Source organism: Ranitomeya variabilis, chromosome 2 (genome assembly GCF_051348905.1).
Source record: "Ranitomeya variabilis isolate aRanVar5 chromosome 2, aRanVar5.hap1, whole genome shotgun sequence".
NCBI classification, from domain to species: domain Eukaryota; kingdom Metazoa; phylum Chordata; class Amphibia; order Anura; family Dendrobatidae; genus Ranitomeya; species Ranitomeya variabilis.
In genome coordinates this window covers 237,552,032-237,571,280 of record NC_135233.1, presented here as the reverse complement: position 1 = coordinate 237,571,280, position 19,249 = coordinate 237,552,032, and the positions used below count along the sequence as shown (strand labels likewise).

Here is a 19,249-nt window from a genome sequence, read left to right as displayed (position 1 = left end):
ATGTATGAGGAAACAATACTGGGGAATGGGGGGCATATATGAGGAAACAGTATGGGGGATGGATGCAGACAGTTTGGGGAGCAAACGGGGGAATGTATGCAGACACAGTATGAGTAGCGATGTGAAAAACGTATGTGGACAGAGTACGGGGAGTGAGAGTGTTGGGATGTGTGCATGCGTAGCATGGAGGGACAGTGTAAGGGCACAGCCAGGAGGGGACAGTATACAAAGGAGGGGGAATGTGATGAGAGAGTACAGTATAAATACTGGGCCCTATATGGGGGACACAGTGTGAGAGGACAGTGTGAAGAAGGGGCCGGTATGGAAAGGAGAGGTCAGTGTGAAGAGCATGTAACATAAGAGGGACAGTGTGGGGTTCATAATTTGTGCAGACAATATAGTGAGGGGCAATTATTCATTCAGGAGCATTATAATGACACTTGTATCTTTAAGGGCATCATGTGGAGATTTTCTGCAAAAGAGCGGAGAAGATGGAAGTCTGCAGAGACGGCTGTGGATGAGGAAACTCATCATGGGGTCTGGACAAGATGAAGAAAAGGAGATCGGCTCCAGAGACCACGTCATCTATAAGGTACCTGGATGTAAATGTTATTTGTGATACTGACTAATTCTCATGTTTTTATTTATGTTAGGAGCATTAAAGGGGATGTCCAGGTTTGTAATGAGTCTGCAGTCATTCTATGTGACTGCAGACTTCTGAATTCTCACAGTGTTCACTGCACGCTGTCAGGATTCTCTTGGGCTGGCGATTTAGATACATGCGGTCATGTGCTGACTAGACATGTGCGGCCTCACTCAATGAAAATGAACTGAGCGAGGCCAGGCACGTCTAGTCGGAATGTGGTCAGAAGTATACAAATCACATGCTTGTGCTCACATGACTGTCCACTGGCAAGGGAGAATCCTAAAAGTGTGCAGTGCATTAGTTGTGAGAATTCAGAAGCTGCGATGTCAGGATTCAGCTCTGCAGGTTCCAGTCGTCGTCACATGGACACTTCACTCATATGCGACTTTCACACTTATGGTCCTGTGACAACGAGTTTCTCTTCTGCTTCTCTCAGTTTTTCACTGAACATTGAGAGCATTAGGGCGAGGAGCTCGTCGGTACATGGCTAAGTGTGAATATCGCATACGTTCTGGGGGGGGCGCCAAACTAAATTCTTGCCCCAGGTGCCAGAAACCCTAGATACACCTCTGCTATGACATATATGAAAAGATGACAGCAGTCATGTTATGAGTACAGCACAATACCTGGAACCATACAGCAATACTGAGGCAAGGATTATTACTAGTTGCTGGTGAGCAGGGTGTACTCACTTATCTATCAGTCTGGATAATTGTGTCCCCAGATTGTTGTTCTTTCAAGATCTTCATTCTGTTACGCTTGTATAATATGAGAGGGCTAACTGACAGAGTGTAGGTAGGGAATGGTTTATCAAATAAGGAAACATTCACAGAAAAACTAGACCATTAAAAAATAATTCATTATTAGATATGTATGAAAAGGATTAATGTTCAAATTGTAATCAAACAACAAGTAAAAACACTGGAGGCTGAGCAACCAGCCCCAAATGGCACCACATAACACACCAAAGACATCAAAAAGTCTAGGGTTCAGAAGTATGTCCCTGTTAGACACCCCGATCTGTGAAAATTGGCACCCTAGAATACGCAATGGTGCCCCCGCTCAACGTGGACTGTCCCTGACAGTCCTTAATGGGCCAATTCTACAGTCTAATCAAAAGAGCAGGTGACCAACCCCTTAGTGACCGCCAATGCATCTTTTTACTGACCTGAGATATAAGAGAATATCCTCCCCATACAGGTGACAATCCAGCAGCTGTTGGCTGTACACTATAGCTGACAACTTGCTGCATCAGCCACAATCAGTGTTTGCACCGTCCATATCTGTTTAGCCCCTTAGATGCTGCTGTCAATAATGACTACATCATATAAATGGTTAACAGAGTGTGGGGGCTTCCTCTTTATCCCCATTGGTGCCCTGAGATCATGATTGTGTGGTCCTGATGTTTGCCATGGCAATTCACTGCCAAATAGCGGCCTTAGGGTACTGTCACACAGTGGCACTTTTGTCGCTACGACGGTACGATCCGTGACGTTCCAGCGATATCCATACGATATCGCAGTGTCTGACACGCAGCAGCGATCAGGGACCCTGCTGAGAATCGTACGTCGTAGCAGATCGTTTGGAACTTTCTTGCCACTGTGTGACAGTACCCTTAGAGTCTGACGGCTGTTGTAACCTGTTCAGAAGTTAGCAGCAGTTAGGGGGTAAATATACGCTTTTCCATTCCTGTCATGTCACATTGCATTCATTCCTGAAAATCACCTGAAGGGCTAATAAACTTCCCGACAGCAGTTTCCAATATGTCGGGGGGCGCTGTTTTTCAATGGCATCACTTTTGGGGGTTTCCCAGTATATTGTACCCCTAAAGTCACTTCAAACCTGGATATGTCCCTAAAAAAAAATTTTTTTGTACATTTCCATGAAAAAATGAAAAATTGCTGCTTCATTTTTAAACCTCCGAAAATGCTAACAAAATAAAATAACATTTTACAAATGGTGCTGATGTAGAGCCGACATGTGGGAAATGTTATTTATTAATGTTTTTGTGTTATATGACTATCTGGATTAAAGGGATAATCAAAGTTTGAAAATTGCAATTTTTTTTACATTTTTGTCAAATTTCTGATATTTTTTATAAATAAACACAAAACATATCGACCTAAATTTACCATTATCATAAAGTATAATGTGTCACAAAAAAACAACCATATACAGCCTCATAAAGTCTTACCTTCTTAGGTACTAGGATTTGCATCCAGTTTCGCTACCTCTGTATGACTGAATCACGACTTTACGAGGCTGCATATGGTTGTCGTTCTAATATGGCTCCATGTAGTAATTGTTCTAACAATCTTGGTCACTTGCTCCTTCGATTACACTGGTATACAGTAATTTTGGTGCCAACGATGTCTGAACGGTTTTATATTAAAGGTTTTGTCCACTACTAGGACAACCCCTTCTTGATCTAAATGTTTGGCTCAGATAAAATAATAAAGTTTATACACACCTCCTGAGCCGGAGACGTTCCAGCAGTGTCGGCACTCACGGTCACGGGGTTCACGTGAGGTTGTTATGACACATGAGCCTGGCACCCAATCAGCGCTGGCATCACCTTCGGATGGTTAAGTGATTACCAGGAAGTTAGCGGCAGTCGCAGCCCTCGCTTCCTGTCAACACCTTAACCGTATGAAGGCTTGGGTGCCAGGCTCATGTGTCATAACAACCTCACGTAAACCCCAGGATCGCGAGCGCCAATACTGCTGGAACGGTGCTGGCACAGGAGGTGAGTATAGGCTTTATTATTTTATCAGGGCCAAGCATTTAGGTCAAGAAGGGGTTATCCTAGTAGTGGACAACCCCTTTAAGTTTATGGTGCTGATTAAGCATATGACTTTGATTTTGCCAGATTGGCTCTAGTTTCTGAGATATTTAATAGTTCATTACTGTAGAATTTTTACTTCAAAAAGTGGCTTTTATAGCATTGTACACCTACAAATTGAAATAGAAAATAATTTTGTGGGATATTCCATTACCTAAGACACTGTTACAGTCAAAAGGCCAAAAGCTATTGCATTTGTCTCACACAAGTCGCATTGGGGGAATGCGTTATTTTCATGGATGAATTAGCTCATAAACTAGAACCAATTCAGCAAAATTGATGGGATTTTTTAATTCCGTGCCCTCAAAATACCCTAAATCCATTAAAACAACCTTGGCACCTGAAGGAATTTTTTTTGTAGACCTTTGTTATAGCATTGGCCCATTAAGGACTGTCAGGGACAGTCCTCATGAGCAGGGGCGCCATTGCGTATTCTAGAGTGTCAGCTTCTGTGGACCGGTAGGGTGCGTAATAGGAACATACTTTTGAATCCTAGACATTTTTATTTCTTTAATACAAGATTGATATATTTTTCCATGTTTTAAGTAATGGGAGTTTCGACACTTCTTCACATTTAAATTGCAAAACCAAGAAGGAAAGGTCTTGGAATTCTGGAACCCACAGCATGGACACATTACTGATCTGCAAATAATGAAAATATTGAAACAAAGTTTTCAAAACATCCCGATTTCTTCAATCTGGAGTATGAGCCACATATAGAAATCCCGGCACTCCCAGCCTCAGCTGTAATCACTGAGATCATTAATGGTTGTCTGAGGAAGATTTTGCTTCCAAATGCGTTCTGGCCAAATCATCAAGATCCAATGCTCCTGAGTAATCACTGATCAATGAGGTCCCAGATGTGATGGACGGGAGACAAGTCTGGAGATGCTGTAGCCATGGGAGCACATTTAAGCCACACAGGCTGCTCACAGGAGCACAAGCAACATGTGGCCCGGTGCTATGGTGTTGTGATTCTTTTAGGACAATTTCGCGTTGCCTCTTGGAGACCTGATCATGGCATTGTCCACATTATCGCCAGAAAAAAAATTCCACCTATCATTGCATCCAAGACAAAAGCAAGACTCATTGCTGAAGAAGATAGACGTCCATTCCTCCATGCCAACCAACATTGCCGTCTTACTCTGCACCATGATCCATGATAGCCTTTGAGAGTGGTGCTATGAGGTCAATGGTCACCTGTAGCTGGATTAGGCCCGTAGCCCAATCTTTTTTTTCCAGTTTAATATTTATTTTATTTTCAAAAAGTGACACATAACAACAAAAACATAAATTATTTCCATTACAAATTATAATTACATTAGAAAAAAAAAAATAAAAAAAAATTTTTAACAGCTATGTTAAGACAAATAATATTTACTCACAGTCCAGGTTTGCCAAATCTTTGCTACCTTTTTTCTCCTAATGCGAGACTGAGACAACATTAATTCATATTTACAGTTCACATTCAGCTTTTCGGTCAGCTCTTTTAGGGTTGGAGGAAAGGTCTCCTTCCATTTTCTAGCCAACAGTATCCGAGCCGCTATCAATATATGTGATATCAACCCTCTAATTTGTTTAGGAAATATTTCCAAACCGATGTGTAAAATCGCCATTGAGGGAGTAATTTGTACCATTACCCCCGTAATCTCCATAATCAGCTTCAACACACCGCCCCAGAAGGATAAAAGCTTCGGGCACAAGTACCAGATATGTCTCTGGTTGCCTACTAATCCACATCCTCGCCAACACAAATGGGAGGATTGCGGATTAAATTTTGCAATTCTCTCTGGGCATAGATACCATCTCATTTGAGTTTTCTTTAATTGTTCCACGTGATTTATACAAGATGACACTCTCTTAACCTCCTTTATACTATTTCCCCATAGTTTTAATTCTAATACCTCCCCTAACTCTAATTCCCATTTTTTCATATAGGGCAGTTTAATCTCTTCCACTGGATTAATTAAAGCTCTATAAAACACTGATATTCCTTTTATAATTGGACCTGCTGTTACTATAAGTTTTCCCATCTTTCCCTCTCCCGTAGTACCAGAGTGTCTCGCTATTACAATTTTATTTAGAAAATTCCTAATTTGTAAATACTGATAAAAATATTTTCGTATTCCAATATATTTATTAGCCAATTGATCAAAAGGAATAACTCCAGTGATTTACATTATATCTGCTAAAGTTTGTATACCTGCCCCTCGCCATTGTTGGAGGTTTAAATAAGGAATATGGGGCTCAATGGCATATATTGATAATGTTTCACATGGTATCCCTAACAGCGAGGGCAATAACAATCTCCATAACCGGATTGCCGCCTGCATTGTTGGCAATAAGGGGGAGGTGGGTCCGGTTTGAATTAACTCTGTCTCTAGCGCCAGACGCGTGGAGCCCCGTCTAGAATAAAATTTTTCTATCTGCATCCATCTGTGGTTTCCAGTCATCTGCCACCATTCTTTTAAACCTAATATTGAGGCTCTATGATATGCCATTAGATCCGGAACTCCCATCCCCCCTTCTTCCATAGGTAGATATAGTAACGCCCTTGCTATGCGTGGTTTCTTATATGCCCATATGTATTTACTAACTAATAATTGTAGATCAAAAATATATTTTTTTGGTATATTTAGCCCAATCTTGTGCAAATGTTTTCTAATTATTTCTGTCGATGCTGTGTGACAAATTTGACTTAATATGTGACATCTAATTTCACTTGCATTACAAATGAGATCACTATACCATGAAGAGACCTTCACGAGAGAACGTCACACCAGTCCTACTCCCAGGGTTAATGTGTGAGGTGACATAATGTACTGTAACTAGACCCCTCTAATCTTTCTTCCAGCTCAGTGTTACATTGATTTGTTGGTGGAACCAGAGGTCCAGCCATTTCTCCAATGTCTCAGAAGCTAGTTTTCAACACAAAATACCAAAATTGCATGTTGCTTGTGCTCCTGTGAACGGCCTGCGTGGCCTAAATGTGTTCCCATGGCTGCAGCCTCTCCGGACTTGTCTCCTATCGAGCACATTTGGGACGTCATTGGTTGGTGATTACTCAGGAGCTGCCAGCAGCGGATCTTGATGATTTGCCCAAGTGCATTCAGTGACAGAACCTTCCTCAGACGACCATTAATAACCTCCATGATAGAAGCCGAGGCTGTAAGTGCCGGGATTTCTGCATTTGGCTCATACTCCAGACTGACTGAATTGAGACGTTTTACAAAAGTTGTCCTCATTTTTTCATTATTTGCTGTTACAATTTCAATGTTGAGGAGTATAGATATAAATGTAATCTCAATTTTTTTTTTAAATTAAAACAATTACAAAAAAAATTGTAGCATGTACTGTAAGACGTAAAGTGATATTATTATAGTCAAATGGAAAAGTGTGAGACATAATATATATATACAAAATTTTGGCTCACACTGGAAGTGCAAGAAACAAATGGTGATATAAAGTTAATCAAAGGTCTGCAGAGATGCTTCATCTTCCAGCATTAACCTCACTGAGTAAACCATAGAGAGGGACACAAAGCACCCTCCAAGCTGGGGGCTTCAGATTATGTTCACACATGACATACACACGGTGGACTTTCCAGGAAAAGCTTAATTTCCCCTATTTTTGAAGATAAGACCAAAGTGAGAAGTTCACACTGACTATGATGGAGGAGGATGAGGACAACTTGAGTGGCCCCCAAACATTAGGTCTATGGGAATATCAGGGGCCCTGATACTGATCTGAATTTGCATAGATTAATACCGTCTATAATACATACACATTCACTGTTTTGTCCCTGGGCATTTACAAGCAAGAATCAGGTCACACTTCGCAGACTATGGACCGTCTACTTTTGAACAGAGCGAAACTTCATTTCCGTAAACTTTAGGGAGTATGTTAAGCCTCTGAATGTAAACCAAGTGACTCCTCCTATTTTTGTGTGTTTGCCCCTCAAATATTGCCCATTCAGGTGGCTGTCAAGGCAGTTTATAAACCACCAGGCTCCTTTGTAGTATTCAGCACAGGGTGTGAATCCTTCCTTAGTCTTGTCATTTTTCTTGTCTTTGGTGGAGAAGGCGTCATCCTTGTGGATTCCTAGTGAATCACCTAGAAGAAAATCAAGGAAGAAGACAACACAAATAAATGACTACTCCACAATATTAAATGGTCCTACCTTCCACGAAATAGATATGTGATGCTTGCTCCAGGGCCAGGTTGGGTATCACTATAAGGCCGGGATAACACATACGTGAGATACGGCCGAGTCTCGCAGGTGAAAACCCAGCTCTGGCGCCGGCACTCCGGAGCGGAGCGTGCAGCTCCATGTATTGCTGTGCGGCTGCACGCTCCGCTCCGGAGTGCCGGCGCCAGAGCTGGGTTTTCACCTGCGAGACTCGGCCGTATCTCACGTATGTGTGATCCCGGCCTAAGTGACAGTCACGTATCTACAGTGTTGGGGTCAGTGTCCCTATAAGGGACAGTCACGTATCTCCAGTGTTGGGCTCTGTGTCCCTATAAGTGGCAGTCACGTATCTCCAGTGTTGGGGTCAGTGTCCCTATAAGTGACAGTCACGTATCTCCAGTGTTGGGCTCTGTGTCCCTATAAGTGACAGTCACGTATCTCCAGTGTTGGAGTCAGTGTCCCTATAAGTGACAGTCACGTATCTCCAGTGTTGGAGTCAGTGTCCCTATAAGTGACAGTCACGTATCTCCAGTGTTGGGCTCTGTGTCCCTATAAGTGACAGTCACGTATCTCCAGTGTTGGGCTCTGTGTCCCTATAAGTGACAGTCACGTATCTCCAGTGTTGGGCTCTGTGTCCCTATAAGTGACAGTCACGTATCTCCAGTGTTGGGCTCTGTGTCCCTATAAGTGACAGTCACGTATCTCCAGTGTTGGACTCTGTGTCCCTATAAGTGACAGTCACGTATCTCCAGTGTTGGGGTCAGTGTCCCTATAAGTGACAGTCACGTATCTCCAGCGTTGGGCTCTGTGTCCCTATACGTGGCAGTCACGTATCTCCAGTGTTGGGCTATGTGTCCCTATAAGTGGCAGTCACGTATCTCCAGTGTTGGGCTCTGTGTCCCTATAAGTGACAGTCACGTATCTCCAGTGTTGGGCTCTGTGTCCCTATAAGTGACAGTCACGTATCTCCAGTGTTGGGCTCTGTGTCATTATAACTGACAGTCACGTATCTCCGGTGTTGGGCTCAGTGTCCCTATAAGTGACAGTCACGTATCTCCAGTGTTGGGCTCAGTGTCCCTATAAGTGACAGTCACGTATCTCCAATGTTGGGCTCTGTGTCATTATAACTGACAGTCACGTATCTCCAGTGTTGGGCTCTGTGTCCCTATAAGTGACAGTCATGTATCTCTAGTGTTGGGCTCTGTGTCATTATAACTGACAGTCACGTATCTCCAGTGTTGGGCTCAGTGTCCCTATAAGTGACAGTCATGTATCTCCAGTGTTGGAGTCAGTGTCCCTATAAGTGACAGTCACGTATCTCCAGTGTTGGGCTCTGTGTCCCTATAAGTGACAGTCACGTATCTCCAGTGTTGGGCTCAGTGTCCCTATAAGTGACAGTCACGTATCTCCACTGTTGGGCTCTGTGTCCCTATAAGTGACAGTCACGTATCTCCAGTGTTGGAGTCAGTGTCCCTATAAGTGACAGTCACATATCTCCAGTGTTGGAGTCAGTGTCCCTATAAGTGACAGTCACGTATCTCCAGTGTTGGAGTCAGTGTCCCTATAAGTGACAGTCACGTATCTCCACTGTTGGGCTCTGTGTCCCTATAAGTGACAGTCACGTATCTCCAGTGTTGGAGTCAGTGTCCCTATAAGTGACAGTCACATATCTCCAGTGTTGGAGTCAGTGTCCCTATAAGTGACAGTCACGTATCTCCAGTGTTGGAGTCAGTGTCCCTATAAGTGACAGTCACGTATCTCCAGTGTTGGAGTCAGTGTCCCTATAAGTGACAGTCACGTATCTCCAGTGTTGGAGTCAGTGTCCCTATAAGTGACAGTCACGTATCTCCAGTGTGGGCTCAGTGTCCCTATAAGTGACAGTCACGTATCTCCAGTGTTGGGCTTAGTGTCCCTATAAGTGACAGTCACGTATCTCCAGTGTTGGGGTCAGTGTCCCTATAAGTGACAGTCATGTATCTCCAGTGTTGGGGTCAGTGTCCCTATAAGTGACAGTCACGTATCTCCAGTGTTGGGCTCTGTGTCATTATAACTGACAGTCACGTATCTCCAGTGTGGGCTCAGTGTCCCTATAAGTGGCAGTCGCGTATCTCCAGTGTTGGGCTCAGTGTTCCTATAAGTGGCAGTCACGTATCTCCAGTGTTGGGGTCAGTGTCCCGATAAGTGACAGTCACGTATCTCCAGTGTTGGGCTCTGTGTCATTATAACTGATAGTCACGTATCTCCAGTGTTGGGCTCTGTGTCCCTATAAGTGACAGTCACGTATCTCCAGTGTTGGGCTCTGTGTCCCTAAAAGTGACAGTCACGTATCTCCAGTGTTGGGCTCTGTGTCCCGGCTATAAGTGACAGTCACGTATCTCCAGTGTTGGGCTCAGTGTCCCTATAAGTGACAGTCACGTATCTCCACTGTTGGGCTCTGTGTCCCTATAAGTGACAGTCACATATCTCCAGTGTTGGAGTTGCAGCGCCCCAGAGTCCTGGTCGTTTCAGTACTGTGGCTCCGCCACTATGGGGAGCCATGGTGCGTCCGATGGCACTGAAGGAGTTCATCTGATCAGGTATCACAGACACCAATACATTTCACAGCCGGGCCTCCGGGGGGAGCTAAGGGTTCTATTCATTAGGCCACTCCCCACCATAGTGGGTAAACTGGGGGTCAGGCAGGAAGTTAGATCAGAAAGCTGACTGGATTGGACGAAGCAACACCTAGTGGCAGAGGGTGTTGTGGAGGAAGAGACAGTAGGGTCTCTGTCAGGGGTGGGATCCTGACAGAGGCTTGGCATTGGAAAGAACGTAACGGGTCCGCGCCAGCTCCGGGAAGCGGCGGGATTCAAGAAAGGACTAGAAGCGAGATAGATTGTGCTGAGTGAGAAACGAGATCAAGCGATAGGAGAATTCCAGCAGGGGTCGTGCTGTAAGACCGAAGCAACATCCTACTGAGGCGCACTACCGGTGGCCGGAACGCCGAGGGAGTATTATAACATTCAGCTTCAAGCAATACTCTAAACAGCGGCAGGACAGTCAGTTTAAGGCGGGCTGTCTAACACATATCACCTATGAAGTCTTGGGAGGCAATTGCGGGAGAGGGGCGTCTCTAGGGTCCCGGAAGAACTCCAGGCCTACCCGACAAACGGGTGCCGTTCTAACCGTAACATCAGGGAGGGATGGACGATTAGAAGAACATCATTTAATCGAGTTGTGAGGGAACTTAAGAAACAGACACAACAGTTGTGGGGTACTTTCCGTAAGCACAGCAGGGGAGGACTACAACACATAGCGCTAAGAAGGAAGGCACAGATTTCCTCCTGTGAAGAGAACTCTGGAGGTGCCATTGGACCGGCCGGACTTGCGCAGCCTGGTGAGCCGTACTCTGGACTGAGGACTCAGAGATCTCCAGTAAAGAGGTAAAGAGACTGCAACCTGGTGTCCTCGTTATTTACCGCGACCTGCACCCCACAACTGCACCGTTACAACACCACTTATTGCACCGGACGTCCCCCACTGACAGACAGGGCCACGGACCGGGTCTAGCCACCGTGATAACCCCAGAACTGAGACTCAGAGGCCCGGCTCCGGGTACCCCTCGGCCCTGCGGCGGTGTGGGGGCGCTCCAAACTTGGCGTCACGAACAGGATCTACTTAAGCCTGAGGAATCAGGTCATGTGTGCCTTGGAATTGTGATTTATTGTGCTTGGACTGTGCTTTATTGCAAAGACTGTGTGTTGCCATTTGCCGCCAAAAGTTCCCGCCAAAAACCGCCGCCATTACAGCTCTAAGGAGAGCGCAGGAGAAGAAGAAGGGCGTGGAAGTGGGCGTGAACAAGGTGAAGAGCGCGAAAGACAATGGCCGCCCAGTCTAAATATCTCGGCCCCTTGAGGACGTGTCCGTCAGCAGCCGAGATCCGCCTCCTGATCCTCAATGGTGGGCAGAGACAGAGAAAACGAAACCGCCCACGAAGGAGAGAGCGGGAAAAGGACCAGGAAGAAGAAGTCAGAGACATGGAGGGCGCCATGGCGAGCCACCCGGAGCCGGAGCGTGGGGTCGGAGCCGAGGACTCCCCCATCTACCCGGAGGGGCACCGCAACCAGGCCTCCACTGCTGATATTGAATTCCTGCAGGCCAGAGCGGACGAGCTCGGCGACCAACTCCGGCGGACGCCGCGGAGCACTGAGGCCGGGTGGAAGAAGGCCATCATCAGGAGCCTCACCAGACATCTGTCGGCAGCCTCATCTGGTCCGGAGCAAGAAAGAAGTTCCAGCGCTCCGAAGCCAGAAAGCAAGGCCCTGCCGGAAAGCGAGGTGCTGCAAACGGAGATGATAGCGTCGCAGCACAAGGCCCCGCAACCAGCGTTCCAGACCCCAGTGGAGACGGAGCAGACCGGCACCGGAGGGACCGCATCGGAAGCAGGTATGAAGGACGACCCTGCCCTGACGACCAACACCACTCCAGTGACTGCTAGTGCCACAGCTGCTGACCCCGTTCCAGTGACTGATCTTGCAGCAGCCTCTACCTCTGCTGCAACAAATGCCCCTACTCAAGCTGCGCAGACCTCCATCGCTGCGCATGATTTAACCATACATGAAAGACGGATTAACGGCGTTTGTCCAGCACTGGGTGTAACCCTGGACCTCACTTTTCCCAGGCCGAGAAGGGTTAAGTGCCAGGTGCAGCCCTGGAAGCCGTCCAACTAAGCCTCGGAAACCTGAAACTGTAAATAGTTAACTGTTTATTTCCTTGCTGTTTTGCTGCTAAAACCCGTCCTGGGTTAACTCTTAAAGGGATCCCTTTGTTTACCCGGGATCCCTATTGCTTTTTATTTTTGCTTTCACTTTCATTTTTGCTTTTTGTTCCACAATGTTATAAAAACTGCTGAATCATGAACAGTGCATGATACAAACTGCTTGTAAATAGTTTGCACCTTCTTAAAGGAGCTCCCTGCTGGTAATACTTAAAGAAGGACTCTTTGCGAAGATACCGCACTGGAACCTTTGCTGAGCATGGACTGGTAGTCTGAAAAGATGAACTACCTCAGAAAGACTTGATCCCCTCTTAAAGGGTATGTTCATTTGCCGATATTGCTTAAGACAAGTAGCAATAATGTCAATGGAAGAAAATGCTGATAATATTTACATGTAAAAGTTATATGTATGCCATTAGTTAATTGTAAAGGAATGCTGATAATGTTCTCTGAAAGAAAAAGTAAAAGGAAGTAATGAGAAAGTTTAATGTTGTGAAAAGAAGATAGTTGATAATGTTGATAAGAAAAGGGGGGGGATAGAAGGTAAACCCTGCGTTCCCCATCGAAAGTTAGTAATGTGTTACTAAGGACAGAAAGTGAACCCGTAAGGGTTAGTGGGTGAGTCCTTATAGGAGCCAAGTAGAGCCGGCTCGGTGTTCTCAAACTGAAAGAAAAGTTATGTTCTATACTGTGTATAGTAGTTGAAAAGGCAGTAGGCCCTGGCTGAACGGGGCGGTCCTGTAACTGAAAGGAGAGGCAGTAGGTCTGGTGCCGATAGGACAGGCGGTCTTGCAGATTTAAAGAAGGAGAATGAAAAAAGTTGAAATACCTTATAATGTGACTATAGGAAGGTCTTTAATGGACTAAGAGTGTATATCCTTAAAGGCAAAGTTAAATTATTGTTCAATAATGTTTGCACTTAGTAGAATACCCGGTTGGGTAACAGGAGTTATTTATAGCCTGTAATTTATAATGTTAACCATGTTTGTAACGTTCAAGTGTCCTTACCTCCCATAAAGGGAAGCCTGTTTAAATATGCTTATTGTTATTACACTCAACAAAAATTGTATGTCTTTTTGCTAACTTGTATTGTTGTTTTCTTCCCAGTCCCGGAGTACTGTGTTTAACCAGGGGGGAGTGCAGCGCCCCAGAGTCCTGGTCGTTGCAGTACTGTGGCTCCGCCACTATGGGGAGCTATGGTGCGTCTGATGGCACTGAAGGGGTTCATCTGATCAGGTATCACAGACACCAATACATTTCACAGCCGGGCCTCCGGGGGGAGCTAAGGGTTCTATTCATTAGGCCACTCCCCACCATAGTGGGTAAACTGGGGGTCAGGCAGGAAGTTAGATCAGAAAGCTGACTGGATTGGACGAAGCAACACCTAGTGGCAGAGGGTGTTGTGGAGGAAGAGACAGTAGGGTCTCTGTCAGGGGTGGGATCCTGACAGAGGCTTGGCATTGGAAAGAACGTAACGGGTCCGCGCCAGCTCCGGGAAGCGGCGGGATTCAAGAAAGGACTAGAAGCGAGATAGATTGTGCTGAGTGAGAAACGAGATCAAGCGATAGGAGAATTCCAGCAGGGGTCGTGCTGTAAGACCGAAGCAACACCCTACTGAGGCGCACTACCGGTGACCGGAACGCCGAGGGAGTATTATAACATTCAGCTTCAAGCAATACTCTAAACAGCGGCAGGACAGTCAGTTTAAGGCGGGCTGTCTAACACATATCACCTATGAAGTCTTGGGAGGCAATTGCGGGAGAGGGGCGTCTCTAGGGTCCCGGAAGAACTCCAGGCCTACCCGACAAACGGGTGCCGTTCTAACCGTAACATCAGGGAGGGACGGACGATTAGAAGAACATCATTTAATCGAGTTGTGAGGGAACTTAAGAAACAGACACAACAGTTGTGGGGTACTTTCCGTAAGCACAGCAGGGGAGGACTACAACACATAGCGCTAAGAAGGAAGGCACCGATTTCCACCTGTGAAGAGGACTCTGGAGGTGCCATTGGACCGGCCGGACTTGCGCAGCCTGGTGAGCCGTACTCTGGACTGAGGACTCAGAGATCTCCAGTAAAGAGGTAAAGAGACTGCAACCTGGTGTCCTCGTTATTTACCGCGACCTGCACCCCACAACTGCACCGTTACAACACCACTTATTGCACCGGACGTCCCCCACTGACAGACAGGGCCACGGACCGGGTCTAGCCACCGTGATAACCCCAGAACTGAGACTCAGAGGCCCGGCTCCGGGTACCCCTCGGCCCTGCGGCGGTGTGGGGGCGCTCCAGAGTCAGTGTCCCTATAAGTGACAGTCACGTATCTCCAGTGTTGGAGTCAGTGTCCCTATAAGTGACAGTCACATATCTCCAGTGTTGGAGTCAGTGTCCCTATAAGTGACAGTCACGTATCTCCAGTGTTGGAGTCAGTGTCCCTATAAGTGACAGTCACGTATCTCCAGTGTTGGGCTCAGTGTCCCTATAAGTGACAGTCACGTATCTCCAGTGTTGGGCTCAGTGTCCCTATAAGTGACAGTCACGTATCTCCAGTGTTGGGCTCTGTGTCCCTATAAGTGACAGTCACGTATCTCCAGTGTTGGGCTCTGTGTCCCTATAAGTGACAGTCGCGTATCTCCAGTGTTGGGCTCTGTGTCCCTATAAGTGGCAGTCGCGTATCTCCAGTGTTGGGCTCAGTGTCCCTATAAGTGACAGTCACGTATCTCCAGTGTTGGGCTCAGTGTCCCTATAAGTGACAGTCACGTATCTCCAGTGTTGGGCTCAGTGTCCCTATAAGTGACAGTCACGTATCTCCAGTGTTGGAGTCAGTGTCCCTATAAGTGACAGTCACATATCTCCAGTGTTGGGCTCTGTGTCCCTATAAGTGACAGTCACGTATCTCCAGTGTTGGGCTCAGTGTCCCTATAAGTGACAGTCACGTATCTCCAGTGTTGGGATCAGTGTCCCTATAAGTGACAGTCACGTATCTCCAATGTTGGAGTCAGTGTCCCTATAAGTGACAGTCACGTATCTCCAGTGTTGGAGTCAGTGTCCCTATAAGTGACAGTCACGTATCTCCAGTGTTGGGCTCTGTGTCCCTATAAGTGACAGTCACGTATCTCCAGTGTTGGGCTCAGTGTCCCTATAAGTGGCAGTCACGAATCTCCAGTGTTGGGCTCAGTGTCCCTATAAGTGACAGTCACGTATCTCCAGTGATGGGCTCTGTGTCCCTATAAGTGGCAGTCGCGTATCTCCAGTGTTGGGCTCTGTGTCCCTATAAGTGACAGTCACGTATCTCCAGTGTTGGGCTCAGTGTCCCTATAAGTGACAGTCACGTATCTCCAGTGTTGGGCTCTGTGTCATTATAACTGATATTCTCGTATCTCCAGTGTTGGGCTCAGTGTCCCTATAAGTGACAGTCACGTATCTCCAGTGTTGGGCTCTGTGTCATTATAACTGATAGGTCCGTATCTCCAGTGTTGGGCTCAGTGTCCCTATAAGTGACAGTCACGTAACTCCAGTGTTGGGCTCAGTGTCCCTATAAGTGACAGTCACGTATCTCCAGTGTTGGGCTCAGTGTCCCTATAAGTGACAGTAACGTAACTCCAGTGTTGGGCTCAGTGTCCCTATAAGTGACAGTCACATATCTCCAGTGTTGGGCTCAGTGTCCCTATAAGTGACAGTCACGTATCTCCAGTGTTGGGCTCAGTGTCCCTATAAGTGACAGTCACGTATCTCCAGTGTTGGGCTCTGTGCCCCTATAAGTGACAGTCACGTATCCCCAGTGATGGGCTCTGTGTCCCTATAAGTGACAGTCACGTATCTCCAGTGTTGGGCTCAGTGTCCCTATAAGTGACAGTCACGTATCTCCAGTGTTGGGCTCAGTGTCCCTATAAGTGACAGTCACGTATCCCCAGTGATGGGCTCTGTGTCCCTATAAGTGACAGTCACGTATCTCCAGTGTTGGGCTCAATGTCCCTATAAGTGACAGTCGCGTATCTCCAGTGTAGGGCTCAGTGTCCCTATAAGTGACAGTCACGTATCTCCAGTGTTGGGCTCTGTGTCCCTATAAGTGACAGTCACGTATCTCCAGTGTTGGGCTCAGTGTCCCTATAAGTGACAGTCACGTATCTCCAGTGTTGGGCTCAGTGTCCCTATAAGTGACAGTCACGTAACTCCAGTGTTGGTCTCAGTGTACCTATAAGTGACAGTCGCGTATCTCCAGTGTTGGGCTCAGTGTTCCTATAAGTGACAGTCACGTAACTCCAGTGTTGGGCTCAGTGTCCCTATAAGTGACAGTCATATATCTCCAGTGTTGGGCTCAGTGTCCCTATAAGTGACAGTAACGTAACTCCAGTGTTGGGCTCAGTGTCCCTATAAGTGACAGTCACGTAACTCCAGTGTTGGGCTCTGTGTCCCTATAAGTGACAGTCATATATCTCCAGTGTTGGGCTCAGTGTCCCTATAAGTGACAGTCACGTAATTCCAGTGTTGGGCTCAGTGTCCCTATAAGTGACAGTCGCGTATCTCCAGTGTTGGGCTCAGTGTTCCTATAAGTGACAGTCACGTAACTCCAGTGTTGGGCTCAGTGTCCCTATAAGTGACAGTCATATATCTCCAGTGTTGGGCTCAGTGTCTCTATAAGTGACAGTCACGTATCTCCAGTGTTGGGCTCAGTGTCCCTATAAGTGACAGTCACGTATCTCCAGTGTTGGGGTCTGTGTCCCTATAAGTGACAGTCACGTATCTCCAGTGTTGGAGTCAGTGTCCCTATAAGTGGCAGTCACGTATCTCCAGTGTTGGAGTCAGTGTCCCAATAAGTGACAGTCACGTATCTCCAGTGTTGGGCTCTGTGTCCCTATAAGTGACAGTCGCGTATATCCAGTGTTGGGCTCAGTGTCCCTATAAGTGACAGTCACGTATCTCCAGTGTTGGGCTCTGTGTCCCTATAAGTGACAGTCACGTATCTCCAGTGTTGGGCTCAGTGTCCCTATAAGTGACAGTCACATATCTCCAGTGTTGGGCTCTGTGTCCCTATAAGTGACAGTCACGTATCTCCAGTGTTGGGCTCAGTGTCCCTATAAGTGACAGTCACGTATCTCCAGTGTTGGGGTCTGTGTCCCTATAAGTGACAGTCACGTATCTCCAGTGTTGGAGTCAGTGTCCCTATAAGTGGCAGTCACGTATCTCCAGTGTTGGAGTCAGTGTCCCTATAAGTGACAGTCACGTATCTCCAGTGTTGGGCTCTGTGTCCCTATAAGTGACAGTCACGTATCTCCAGTGTTGGGGTCAGTGTCCCTATAAGTGACAGTCACGTATCTCCAGTGTTGGGCTCTGTGTCCCTATAAGTGACAGTCACGTATCTCCAGTATTGGGCTCAGTGTCCCTATAAGTGACAGTCACGTAACTCCAGTGTTGAGCTCAGTGTCCCTATAAGTGACAGTCACGTATCTCCAGTGTTGGGCTCAGTGTCCCTATAAGTGACAGTCACGTATCTCCAGTGTTGGGCTCTGTGTCCCTATAAGTGACAGTCACGTATCTCCAGTGTTGGGCTCAGTGTCCCTATAAGTGACAGTCACGTATCTCCAGTGTTGGGCTCAGTGTCCCTATAAGTGACAGTCACGTAACTCCACTGTTGGGCTCAGTGTCCCTATAAGTGACAGTCACGTATCTCCAGTGTTGGGCTCAGTGTTCCTATAAGTGACAGTCACGTAACTCCAGTGTTGGGCTCAGTGTCCCTATAAGTGGCAGTCATATATCTCCAGTGTTGGGCTCAGTGTCCCTATAAGTGACAGTAACGTAACTCCAGTGTTGGGCTCAGTGTCCCTATAAGTGATAGTCACGTAACTCCAGTGTTGGGCTCTGTGCCCCTATAAGTGACAGTCACGTATCTCCAGTGTTGGGCTCAGTGTCCCTATAAGTGATAGTCACGTAACTCCAGTGTTGGGCTCTGTGTCCCTATAAGTGACAGTCGCGTATCTCCAGTGTTGGGCTCAGTGTCCCTATAAGTGATATTCACGTATCTCCAGTGTTGGGCTCAGTGTCCCTATAAGTGACAGTCACGTATCTCCAGTGTTGGGCTCTGTGTCCCTATAAGTGACAGTCACGTATCTCCAGTGATGGGCTCAGTGTCCCTATAAGTGACAGTCACGTATCCCCAGTGATGGGCTCTGTGTCCCTATAAGTGACAGTCGCGTATCTCCAGTGGTGGGCTCAGTGTTCCTATAAGTGACAGTCACGTAACTCCAGTGTTGGGCTCAGTGTCCCTATAAGTGGCAGTCATATATCTCCAGTGTTGGGCTCAGTGTCCCTATAAGTGATAGTCACGTAACTCCAGTGTTGGGCTCTGTGCCCCTATAAGTGACAGTCACGTATCTCCAGTGTTGGGCTCAGTGTCCCTATAAGTGATAGTCACGTAACTCCAGTGTTGGGCTCTGTGTCCCTATAAGTGACAGTCGTGTATCTCCAGTGTTGGGCTCAGTGTCCCTATAAGTGATATTCACGTATCTCCAGTGTTGGGCTCAGTGTCCCTATAAGTGACAGTCACGTATCTCCAGTGTTGGGCTCTGTGTCCCTATAAGTGACAGTCACGTATCTCCAGTGATGGGCTCAGTGTCCCTATAAGTGACAGTCACGTATCTCCAGTGTTGGGCTTAGTGTCCCTATAAGTGACAGTCACGTATCTCCAGTGTTTGGCTCAGTGTCCCTATAAGTGACAGTCACGTATCTCCAGTGTTGGGCTCAGTGTCCCTATAAGTGACAGTCACGTATCTCCAGTGTTGGGCTCTGTGTCCCTATAAGTGACAGTCACGTATCCCC

At 46.7% G+C, this 19,249-nt stretch overlaps 1 protein-coding gene across 1 annotated transcript in view; it reads right to left on the bottom strand.

Annotated features, from left to right (window-relative positions):
* Positions 1–6,808: 6,808 nt before the first annotated feature.
* Positions 6,809–19,249, bottom strand: part of LOC143805196 (ficolin-1-B-like) — a 113,858-nt gene continuing 101,417 nt past the window's right edge. The window contains exon 14 of the mRNA XM_077284174.1: positions 6,809–7,601. Within this exon, the coding sequence (XP_077140289.1) occupies positions 7,342–7,601 (260 nt within the window). The 3' untranslated portion in view covers positions 6,809–7,341. The remainder of the gene's footprint in view (positions 7,602–19,249) is intronic.